General features: G+C 34.6%; 1 protein-coding gene across 1 annotated transcript in view; it reads left to right on the top strand.

Annotated features, from left to right (window-relative positions):
• Window positions 1-12,788, top strand: part of LOC128524324 (uncharacterized) — a 32,878-nt gene that overhangs the window by 14,710 nt on the left and 5,380 nt on the right. The window contains exons 6-18 of the mRNA XM_053496847.1: window positions 673-823; window positions 2,031-2,168; window positions 2,320-2,439; window positions 6,403-6,500; window positions 6,677-6,769; window positions 7,082-7,210; window positions 7,321-7,395; window positions 8,757-8,790; window positions 10,032-10,132; window positions 10,234-10,528; window positions 10,690-10,889; window positions 11,103-11,284; window positions 12,628-12,674. Coding sequence (XP_053352822.1) covers window positions 673-823; window positions 2,031-2,168; window positions 2,320-2,439; window positions 6,403-6,500; window positions 6,677-6,769; window positions 7,082-7,210; window positions 7,321-7,395; window positions 8,757-8,790; window positions 10,032-10,132; window positions 10,234-10,528; window positions 10,690-10,889; window positions 11,103-11,284; window positions 12,628-12,674 — 1,663 coding nt within the window. The remainder of the gene's footprint in view (window positions 1-672; window positions 824-2,030; window positions 2,169-2,319; window positions 2,440-6,402; window positions 6,501-6,676; window positions 6,770-7,081; window positions 7,211-7,320; window positions 7,396-8,756; window positions 8,791-10,031; window positions 10,133-10,233; window positions 10,529-10,689; window positions 10,890-11,102; window positions 11,285-12,627; window positions 12,675-12,788) is intronic.

The following is a 12,788-nucleotide window of genomic DNA, read 5'->3' as shown; positions in this document are numbered from 1 at the left end:
GTGACGCGTCAAAACAAGAAGCGCATGCGTGATACATGATACTCAGTACTTGTAAACCAAGACTTGTTAGTTTTCCAAGTAAAAATTTATAAAAAACAATTTGCTCGTCTTGCAGAACACTCGCAAACCGCGTTACTCGCAAACCAGGGCTACACTTTATTTAGATTGTGACATGCGACTATATGAAAAGCGAACAGATCAGGCGACTCACTGCAAACAAAAAACAAACAATTTTTGCTGCCCATAAAACAGCAACACAGGCAAAGGGAGCATGACCGTACGCTACTAAAACACTTTTATCAAGCCACATAGTGCGTCTTAATCACTAATTGCACTCAGGTGCGCTCAATTTCCTGGCACCGCTTCATGCCAATAGGCATGTCTTCCCACAAGACATACACAAGTATTGGAAACAAAAAAAAAATTCAAAGCTCTTAAACCAATATAAATAGCAAAACCGGTTACATAGGTAATAAACACCCAACCGGTTACATAGTTTTATATTAGAGATCTTTAGGTTAAGCATGTAAGGGAATACTGGTATGAAATCTTACTGTAGTATGGTAAAGTATATAAGTTAAATATGTTATACAGTAGGGAACTTATACCTTATTTAGCTAAATGGCTATATAAATTCTTACATTGTTTCCACTGCCAATTATTCTCTTGCAGAACATCTTCACGAGAATTAGAATTTGATGTTATGAAGGACTGCTATGACATCCGGATCCCTGATGACGATGTGTACAATAGTACCAGGGAGAAACTCAAACGACATGCGAAGGGCAGCATCTCAGTGCCTGAAAGTGAATATTCACTGCGGGTGAGAACTCAATCAGCAAATATTATATAAATATAGAGAAGTTTCAGAAGAAAGATTTTAGACTTGCTAACAGTATTGTACATTTGTCTGTATTAGGTATGAAATACTTTTGTCTTAGTCTTATTCGCATGGGACTAGTATTACCTGGGGACATCATGTTATTTGTAGTAATTGTGGATGTTGTCTGTGATCTTAATTCTGTGCGAATCGGTAATTTGTAAAGTAATTTGTAAAGTAAAAATTTTTCTGCAAATTACCTACCATATAATACAATAAATACAGAGGTCCTGTGATAATTTTAGTCCCTTGTGAATAGGCATGTCTTTGATTTGCGCTGTATTAGGAGGAGTCGTATATCAGTTTTTCAAGATTTTTGTTTTATTTGCGCCTTTTTATCCAACTTTCGAGAAGAATTGAGGCTGCATTAAAGTGCTTTAAAAGTATCTTTAAAGGGGTGTAGGGGGCAGATAATAATCAGAATGAACTGATCACATTTATATTCATTTATCCATTCATATTTTTTTATAATTAAGCCTGATTTATACTTCTGCATCAAGTCTGTGTGGAGCCTACGCCAGGTATGTCAGGAAGACAAAGGTTATGTACCATTTCAATCGGTGTGTACAGTTTATTATACAGAGAGCACGAATTAAATGATTGTAACCTCAATTTAATAATAGCTCTATTTTGGAGGAGGTGCACATTAGGCTTCCCCATACGGTACATGACTCACTTGACTTTATGCAGAAGCATAAATGGTGATAAAAAGATGATCAGTTATTCACTTTTCAATAATACTCATTTTATTAAAAATAAGAAGATAGACCTGCAAATGCTATGCTATCTGGTGAAGCAATCACAGTTGTTGCAGTCTGATGTGTAACTTTACATTTCTGGGGAGGCACATGTCAAGGCCAATTTATGCTTCTGTGTCAAGTCTCTCTTTCTCTCTCTCTTGCTCTCTCTCTCTCTCTCTCTCTCTCTCTCACACACACACACACACACACACACACACAAGCACACACAGTTTGAAATTTAATCCAGGTGTGAACTTGGCTGTGTAGACTTTTTATATACACTTCATAGTGAGAGACATAACCAGAAACCTATGTTGGCAGCATCCCGTCCTCAGATCTGAGTCAAGATTAAGTTTCCACCGATTAATGTAGTCAGGTTTGTTTATTTGTTTATTTTTCTCTTGATTCAGGCATACTGCAGTATCCTGTACCTAAAGCCAAGAATGGAGATTATACTTCAGGGGCAGAAGGTCAAAACTCAGTCTGTCACAAAAACTCTAACAAATCTATACACTGACACATACAAACCTGTGTGTGATCCTCCTCTTGTATCCTTGTGCCATTTATTAGAGCTCCAGCATAAAAATATGACTGATGATGCACAAGTCGGAGCTATGTATTAAATGAAATAAAGAGCTATGTATTAAATGAAATGAAAAAAATATTTTAAATGCCATAATCCTTAAGTCCTTTTATCAGGAAAGAGGAATAAAAATCACATTCGGCTTCAACACAAAGACCAAAGAGCACTATGGTTTGATGATGTACCACAAAAACCGTCTCATCAAAGCTTATCAACATGTCGCCTGTCAGCGCAGGGTAAGAATTTCATTAATGGTCAGTGTTTTATCTAATTTGAATTACCTGTATATATTCTATATAACAGAATCAGAATGAGAACAAATCAAGAATACACACACGTACACACACATACAGTGGAACCTTGGATTGAGAGCATAATTTATTATGTAAGCCTGTTTGTATAACAAAATACTCGTACATCAATGCAATTTTTTACCCAGAAGAAAAAATGGAAACTATGATGAATCATTCCACATCCCCAAAAAAAAAAAATATATAAAAATAATTAATACAAAACATAAAGTAAAAATAAAACAAGTTAACCTACAATCTTAACTTTACCTTTGAAAAAAGTAAAAATAAATGACAGATAAGTGTTTAGGATTAGCGTGTTTGTGCACAAAACAGTCTGACAGAGAAAGAAAATGTATCTTCAACCTCTCTAATGACACTTGCTTTTGCTTTCTTGTTTTGAAAGGATAACTTTTACACACAAACATACAAACACAAAATAAAAGATGCTTAACGCTCACACACGTGGTCACAGTGTTGAAGTAAACAGTACATGCACGCACAGATGTTGACCATGCAACTGAGAGAAGCAAGTTAAAGACCGAGCACGGCAGACGATTACTTACACCCTAAAAAATGCTGGGTTAAAAACAACCCAATCTGGGTTGTTTTTAACCCAGCTGCTGGGTAACTATTGGACTAACTAAATGCTGGGTTAATTTAACCCAGCAAAATGGGTTATTTTTTTAACCCAGCAAAATGGGTTGCATATTCAACCCAAATGCTAGGTCATATTTAACTCTAATGCTGGGTTAATTCTACCACATAAATTGGTCAAATGTTCTACCCAGATGTTGGTTCATTTTAACTGGAATGTTGAGTTAATTCTACCTCACAAATAGGTTATTAAATTAGGTTATTATAGTGAATCTGTAAAAAAAAAAAAACTACCCATGTCTATTAAACAGTTAAGTCACTTTGATATACTGGTCTATTACAAAAAAAAACTTCCAAGTTTTGCTAACCATACATATATGCAATAAACAACATCCTATTTAATGTTCATTAAAAAAAAAACGTTTATTTTTCAAAAGCACAAGAACAGATAATCAACAGCGACATCATTACTATACTATTACTAACAAGGGCAGAATGGAGTAATAACACAAATAGGCTGAGGCAGCTTCTACAGAGCAGGATCTCAATGTGACATTAGAGATCTTTTCTGCAAAACAAAACTATCCAACCCTGGTTCCATTTTAACATACAAACACTGTCTTTGACTTTTAGCAATAGCAAGTAGGCCTTGCTATTTCATAGCAACATTACAAAAAGTCCTATACAATAGCACACTACTTTAAATAGTTAATGTCAAAAATATAAAATGCCTTGAAGCACACATCAACCGCCCCAAGTAGTGTGCATTGCTCCAGAGCCTGTCCCACCAGAATGACCAATGCCTGAGAGCAGCGCTGGTCATCATCTCCCAACGTCAGGATGTACAGTAGGGGTACGGCCTTGAACCTTTAGCCTGCTTGAGGTATTCCACCATGTTGGTGCCAACCTTAGAAAGAAATAAAAGAAAGTTAAAATTGGTTAAATAACAAAGATTAAACTGAATAAGACTATCAATTTAATGTGTAATAGGATTTATACTAAATAAAAAAATTACAAAGATAGGGTATATATATATATATATATATATATATATTTTTTTTTTTTTTTTTTTTTTTTTTTTGTCAGACCAGTTGATCTTGTGGTCTGTGTTGATTTTCAGCTAATTACCGAGGAAATGCATTGTCATATCTGGTGTCACAATCACCCAGATATTAATACTTCCATCTAGTAGTTATCTGTACAGCTGACTGATAGTTAATTTAGTCTGAGTCACAAGCAACTTTGGTTAAAGAGAGCTACCTGGTTAGCTTACATGCAGCAGTCATATTTGCATAATACTTGCCAAAGGGGGAAAAGTGTAAAATATTGTTATAACTCGGGAGAAACGCGGGCGACTTTTGACCGCGGAGTAAATTACTAGCTAGTGAAAAACGGAAGGTTAGCAGGTGTGTATATTTGTGAGAGGGTCAGTGTTTTGTAACACCCCAGCATTTTATTGTCTCAAACAGTAAGATTAATAAAGTTCTAATGTTAACTAAATGCTAGCGTCATGCTAATACTACAGTTACAGTTTCGTCACCCTGCAAACATTCTACAGAGAAAGATAAAAAGCTCAGACATTTTATCCGTTTCCTTTACACACAGGTGGGGTTCTTTGGCTAACTATAGCAGCTATTGTCAGCTAAATTATCTTACCTCAGACCAGCCTGAAAGTTTGAGTGTAACCTTAACACGGTAACAGTAATAAATCTTACATATAGTAATAATTTTTCAGTCATATGTGACTTAGGTGAGTGAACATGTGAATACAGACCTTGTATTTAACGTCATTTTCCCTTAAATGAACCGTCATCAGCGGTGTGGGAGCTGAAGAGAGACACGAAGCTCTGACTGACAGCCGCTGAATCCACCGGTGAACTTTGGGGGGGAGCCAATCAAACTTCAACCCAGCAGCTGGGTTACACAAAAACTACCCAACTCTCTGTAAATAACCCAGAAAAATTACCCAACAGAGGCAACCCAGCGTTTGGGTAGAAAAAACAACCCAGCGTTTTTTAGAGTGTACAATTTTGCAGCATAAGAGAGAGAATACCATTGGCTTAGTTGTGATTATGTGACAAAAAAAGAAGCGCATGTGTGCCACATGATACTCGATGATACTTGGAGTCTTCTATTAAGTCAAAAGTTATAAAATTTACTTTGTCTTGTGGAACACTCGCAAACCAGGTTACTTGCAATCCAAGGTTCCACTATATACCTAAACCTAGTTTGGACACATTTTAATTCAATAAATTATTTATTTATTATTTCTTGTTTTACACATATGACATTAGGTAATAAGGTAACGACAAGTCAGTCAGTTATTTGTCATTTTAAGACATTAAGGTCAGCTGTTTTGGAATAGTTCTTGAAAGAACAGTATTGGTAAGTGCATTTGAAAAACCCATCAAGCACCATGATGAAACTGACTCTCATGAAGACCATCCCAAGGAAAGCAGGACCAAAACTTACGTCTGCTGCAAAGGAAAACTTAATTTAGAGTTACCAGCCTTAAAAATTATCAATTAACCCCACCTCAGATTAGGGCCGTTATGACGGCTTTACAGCATTAGTAGCAGACACATCTCAACTTCAACTGTTTAAAGGCGAATATTGCATATTTTGGATGCTTTCAGTATTGTTTTACAATGTAAAAAGAAATAAAATCAGGAATAACCATGAAATTAGAAGGTGTCCAAACTTTTGACTGGTAACATATATAAGTAGTTATTGTGCATTTGCTAAAGTGCGCACCCATTAATGTCCACTTAAGCACTTTTGTGACTAGTGCAGGTAACAGTGGTTGTAAATGTGGCAACTGGTTTGTGGTCAACTGGACCTGAGGTTAGATGTTAACCTACCATTAAGATAAAAAAATACTTATATATACTTTTATATACTTATATACTGTACTTACAGTATATAACAGGATTTTATCCTGCAAGTTACTGTTTTTTATGACTGCAAAAATGCAAGCACATTTTGTTCTTTGCACTTTGTTAGCAAAACAAAACTACACACTTTATTACTTATGGTAGCCCTAATTTTTTGCCATCAGCGATAATGTTATTGTACTTTTGTGCTCATAAGGGACAAATTGATGCATTTTACATATTTTCTCACAAATTTTCATACTCATTTTAATAATTTTCTTTTGATTTTGTAAAGCTACTTTGCAAGAAAGACCATTGTTAAAAACACTATATAAATGAAGTTGAAAAGAAAGGAAAAAGGTTCACCAACAACAGTAATTTCCCAATTCTGTACTTGCCGCCTTACTCTTCATTTCTGTACTGTATGTTTTGTTACCAGGCCGACATCAAAGGAGAGGGAGTTATTGGGGTAATAGAGTGTAACCACCTCACACCAACTCACAACAAGCAGGACTTTGTTTATTCTGAAGAGTACAGGTGTGTTTGAGTAACATGTTCAGATGATTTATGTATATAGAGATAAAATCATATAAAATATATTAAATATACTACAGTATACAATATTTTAGACCGATTTGTTTACAAATTTTAGACTGATTTATTTTAGACTGATTTGTTTACACAGTTAAGGATGCTATTTTGTTTTGGCGCAGAAAAACCATAATGAATGTCGGTAAAAAGCTTGAGCAATATTGGAAGAATTATCATTATGCATATGAGACAAACTTCACTAAACCTGTGACTGTGTAAGTTTCAAAGTTCCTCTCTGTCACACACACACAAACACCCACATATTTCAGTTTGCTTGCCAAATTATTATTATTATTATTATTATTATTATTATATATTTTTTTTATTACAAAATGACTAGATTTTGCAAGAGCCAAAAAAACTTGTATGTGTTCTTTACTTTCATACAGGCAGAAGCTGCAGTCAGATATAAAACACATTTTTAGTATGTTTTTTATGTGTTCTGCATGTGTGCTGACACAAATCCTGGTGACTGGCACAGATGCATATTTACATAAACATTAATAAATGATTGTGTGGACTTGCAGGAAGCAACCAGATCAAAACCGTGTTCAGTGTAATGACTGCCGGAAGTGGCGAAAACTTCCAGATGGCATTGATCCTAAAAAGCTCCCTAAAGACTGGTTCTGTCATATGAACCCTGACCCTCAATTCAGGTGTGTGTTTCTCTTCCTGTGTGTGTGTGTGTGTGTATGTGTATCTGGACATGTGTGTTTGGACATGTGTGTGCGCATATACATTCATATTAGCTGCTTGATTTTTTCAGGACTTGTGAAGCTGAAGAAGAGCCTGGGGATCCTGCTGATGAACTACCTATATACACAGAAATCCCAAAACAGCAGTGAGGAATAAATCCTGTCATTTGCAATAAATAATTCTTCTAACATGCATTTCTTTTGATATTATACAGTCTGGTCTAAAATGTTTAGACCATGGTGATGTTCATGGTATTTTAGCTGTTGCTACAGTGTACTCTAAGAGGACTTAGGTAATTAATGTGACTTCACTGTGTAGACTTACAGCTTTAATTAGAGGTACAGTATTTGCAGTGGTGAGGAAAGACTATAATTTTCTATTTTAGTACAGGTACAAATTTTCTTAAATATCAAATTGCCTAATTTGTTAATTTTAGGTACAAAATCTCTAATTTCACTGGGCACAGAAATCTGTTAAAATACTTTTACTCAATTAGCAGTCTCACAATGATGGCAGATCTTTTTTACTTTGAAATAATCGTTTTTGAGAACAGGCAACCATTCAATTTAAGTTTTTATTTTTAACTTAACATATCTGTATCTTAGATAAAACAGTTTAACCAAATATTTAAGATATCAGTCTCACTTTAATAAATAATCAGTGTTTTGTTTATTTGGTGTGTAATAGATCTACTAAGTTTTTTTGAGACTTCAGTGAAAGTTATGATCACAGCCAGTAGAAGCTGAATTTGCAAATGCGAAATGCAAAATCAGTTGGTTTAAGTAAAACTCTCCAACTGTCAATTGTTATAGCATCATCACCTACATGCAAAACTAATCAAAAGAGGTTATATTATTTCACAATATAGGCACATTAAGATGAAACGTTTATAACACTACGAACTTAGATGAAACAGCTAATGGAAATGGATAAAACTTTAAGAGATAACTAGCAGAGCTTTGCTGCGCAGTCCTTATTAATAATCAATTACTTGACTTGTACATAAAAGTAAGTACAGTGGTACCACGGCATTCAAATTTAATCCGTTCCAGAGGCGAGTTTCTAAGGTGAAATTTCAGATAGCTTTTTCTGGTTGGAAATAATGTATATGAAGATAATAAGTGTAGTGCAGATAATGCTAAGATTCTCGGGACCCATGGTGCTATGTTTTCACTAAATATTGCACAAAATGTAAAAAAAAAAAAAAAAACAATATGTAAACTCGCTTTGCTTGGTTTTCCACTGACACAAACAAGTTATAAATGACTCCTGGACATACACGCGGGCATTCAGTTCAGCTCAGTTCGGTCACCCAGATGCCAAAGATGCCTCGCATGTCAAATCTAATTTCTTGCACAATTTCAGCTCTCAAGGCAAAAATTTGGTGGGGCATAGGTGGGGCGTTCGTAAGCCATGGTTCCACTCTATCACTTTCTCTCATTTCTGTCTAAATATTTATGAAACTGACAGTATATGATCATGCTGTATGTATGTGTTTTAAAACAGTAAGAAACACCAGCAGGGGAACACTAGACACGAGGTAATGTCCCGCTGTTTTAATAAGGTTATATTTAAGGTTTTACACAACAGTGTATTTTTCTATTTCTCCAGTCTAGAAAAAAGACACTGCTAAGAAATGTCAAGAGTAAGTGTTTAAAGCCTAGTTTTTGTGTCAGAAGCAAAAAGAAAGAAATATTTTGCTCAGCCTTTCAGTTATGTTAATATATAAGCATAACAGATTTTAGACCCTTTTTAGGGGTCCCTAAATTTAATCCAAACACTAATAAAGACAATGAAAATAATAATGCTAAATTATTTTCTAAAATCTTTTTAATGTTTTACCCTTACCGTTCAATCTGCTTAGCAATGCGACCAGTGGTATTGTTAGGCTTTAGTCCTGAATATTTTTGCCTTGAGGTGAAGATGTTTGTTATATAGCAAAACATCAGATGGACAAAATAAAGAAAATGATTCCTACACTATTTACCTTATAGTGGATGGTAATATGCTTGTTAAAGCTAAAATCTTCACTGTAAACTGTAAATCCTATATAAAATATAATAACAATAATAATAAAACTTTCTCAACTTTCAAATATATCTGAACATCTAAATTTTTTACCTGACAGCATATAATCGTCTGTATGCTCTTTTAATAGTGAGCAAACCAAGACGTTTAATTAGAAAAAGAGACAACAGGTGTTGTGTGCATTGCTTTTATAAGATGAGCTCCATGATTACTTTTCTTTATCAAGTCAGCTTTAATAGGTCAGTTGATTAATATTGTAATCAAATTAGTGGAGATTTGCAGTGAACTCAAGCTCTGAATGCTGTGTTGAATAAAGAGCAGGACAAACACACTGTACTTATAAGAATTTTGAGCATTATCCCCATATTAGCTAGACTATAAAATATGTAAATACAGTTAATACCGACTGTCATTGTGTTTATATACAGTCTTATGCAAAAGTCTGGGCATCCCTTGATAAATAACAGATTTTTGTGATTTTTTTTATTCGAAAAGATGTTAACAGAGTCTCTCTTGGAAATAGAAAAATACACAATATTTTCAGAAAACATTGATGCATAGTTGCTTCTTATGCCATAAATTTAACAAAAATAAAAACATTATTATGGCACTGTCAAATGTTTGGGCACGCTAAAAGTTCCAGTGTCTCAGATATTTTTTTTACAAGGTTTCAGATCTTAATCAGCTTTGATACATATGTTCTGTATATACTCACTATGTTTTTAGTCCTCCTTCATTTTTTTTTCTCCCCAGAGCATGTTTACATCCAGTTCATCCATTCAAACTATACCTCACCATTCTGGTGCTACTTCAGCTGACACTCTTCACTCACTCCTGTTAGCTGTTCCTAAAAGGTACTATTATCACTCCATCACTCCTTTTGTCTCATGTTGCTTTAAAATAAGTGTCATTGTGTTAAGATCATCTGAATAATTACATTTCACTTTTAATTCAGGAAGAAGAAAGCCTTGGACTCCAGTTATGAGAAGCCGGAGGAGAAGAAGAAAGCTAGACTAAAATATTTTGATGATAATGATGCTAGTAAAACAGAATGTAAAGACATTAAAACTGCAGTGAAGAATGAGGCTGATAAGGTGATCGACAAGATCATGAAGGAGGAGGGCAATCAAATGCCCCATTTCGGCTTTGACGACAAGAAGAAGTACAAACTGCTGTATGTGCAGGTCCTAGAGGCAGTAAGGTCCCTCCAAGATAAGCTTATAGAGCTCAAAAAAGAGTTAAAGAAAGAGGTGAGTCAAAATTGTCTATATTTAGTGATGTGCCAAAGTTAAGGTAATAATTGACAAATATTCATGCTTAGTCTAAATACATTTAACTTATAATAATGCAATAAGTATGGCTGATGTCATATTTCTGTAATTCTATATTATGTTTTACGTTATTCACGAAGGGAGTGGAAACAAAGATGGACAGTCTACAATATGAGTGCATGCTGTTAAACTGGTTGGAGAGCCTGCAGAAAGATTTAGAAGAAATAAAAATAAAAAGTGAAAATGTAGAGCTCAGTCTAAATGATTGTGCAGCACCTTCAACAGAAGCCTCCAAACCAGGGAGTGAAAATGAACCTACACATAAAAACTTGCCATCACAGTAAGTGCTATGCTATTGAATTTCAGTTAGCGTCATTAAATTCAGTCTTGATCACTTTAATATTTTAAATAATATTTAATATTTTGTGCAGTTTATAATATAACATACTGTACATTATCTAACACAAGAGATAAAAGCCATAGTCCTGACCTGCTTTGCAACTTGATAACTCTAATAGAGTGTCTCTCTTGTTTTTTTTTCTTACCTTTTCAGCCTCAAATTTATAGAAGTAAAGAAAAGAGTGGCACATCGCTTGGCCAACCTTGTCCCAGCTCTAAAATGTGCGAGAGTCACAGATGAGATTCTATCTGATATTATGAATGTGATGATGATCCCTGAAGAGCAAGTGATGTTGGAAAAAGAAGCAAAGTTTCAAGAGGCACATTTATTACCGGGTTGGTTAACTGCAGAACATAGCTCTTAATATGCTGATTTATTATACTGTTTTTAAATATTTGATTTTAAGACATTGAAACTTTGATGGGTTTTAGTGCATTTATACATAAAAATGTACAAAAATGTGCAATTAAGGCAGCTATTTTCTTATTGAAAATCAAACAATTTCTATGTTTACATTTGATTAGTTAGTGTGTTTGTGGTTTGTTGACATTTTCTTTTCTGACTTGTTGTTTAGAGTAGCATTTAAAATTATCCAATATTTTCCCGTTAAAATATTTATATATCCTGTTAATATAATTTTTCTATTGGTTATTAAAACACAATAGGTTTGTATATTTCAGAAATGTTATATATTTATAATATTTTCTTTTTCTTCAGCAAAAACCTTTCTACAGCTCAGGAAATTACACTGCCTGAGCAAAACAAAAAGTTACACATGATCTTTATCGCATAATAAAGCCTTTACCTGTTTAGCCTCACTATCAAGTCTATTATGGCCACAGAGCGGTTTGGTTCCATTCCTGCTAGTTTAGTGCTAATCATTGTGTTAATATGGAAATGCTCTTACTTTCACGGTTAAACATAGCTGTGGTTTTTATGTGTGTTTTTTTTTTTTTTTTTACCATGCAACTTTAGGAAATGTTTTCATGATCTTCATTCGTGAATGGTTTCCATTTCTTCCACAAAGATGATAATTCAACACTATCTTTTTAGGTTTTGAATATGTGTTAAGGGGTTCATACCCTAGTTACAGTAATTTCAAATCTCCTTAGTTGTTTTCTTTGCTTGATGCTTTCACAATTCAGAATTTTTTACCCTTTTTTGGCCAGGAAGTGTATAATATAGTGGAAATAATACATAAATTATGTTTGGGATCAATGTAAAGATTTCCTAGTGTTGGCTAGTGTTGCTCTGACTTACAGGGAGAGTCAATAAGCAATCTCTCCCACCATAGGGTCTTCCTGGCAATGGAAGCGATACCAACATTTACTTTAAATTTGCCTTGAGTGGCACAATGCTAATGTGCTCGCAAGGTTAAATCCCAGTTGAGGCTGTAGCTTCACATCAGAAGTCTGTGAGCTCATGCAATCAGAAGAATATCGCTGTTCTCCGAATTTGTTACGGCGCTCCCAATGGTGTGTGATTAAGCAGTTCGAAACGAAGCGGTACATGGCATCATGTGACTCAGAGGAAGCACATGATAGACTTCGCGCTTCCCTTGTTTAGTAGTTGCCTTGATGTGGGAGTGCCCTGATGATGGGTGGAAACCCAAGCTCAGGATTAATTATGTTTCTGTGTTTCTTTTTTCTTTGTATGTGGATTTTTATGGGGAGTGAAGAAGAAGACAAATGCTCAACATCTACTACGCCCTCTCACATCAGACATGTAAGAGTTGCTCATGATGACCCTGAGGACACATAATAAGTTATGAAGAAACAAAGTTCTTAAATAATATCACTTGTTAATCTGATTCATAAGATACGTTTTATGCTATTTTCT

The sequence above is a fragment of the Clarias gariepinus genome, chromosome 5 (genome assembly GCF_024256425.1).
Source record: "Clarias gariepinus isolate MV-2021 ecotype Netherlands chromosome 5, CGAR_prim_01v2, whole genome shotgun sequence".
In the NCBI taxonomy this organism is placed as follows: Eukaryota; Metazoa; Chordata; class Actinopteri; order Siluriformes; family Clariidae; genus Clarias; species Clarias gariepinus.
The sequence above is the reverse complement of the archived record's forward strand: the minus strand, read 5'-3'. Positions and strand labels throughout refer to the sequence as shown.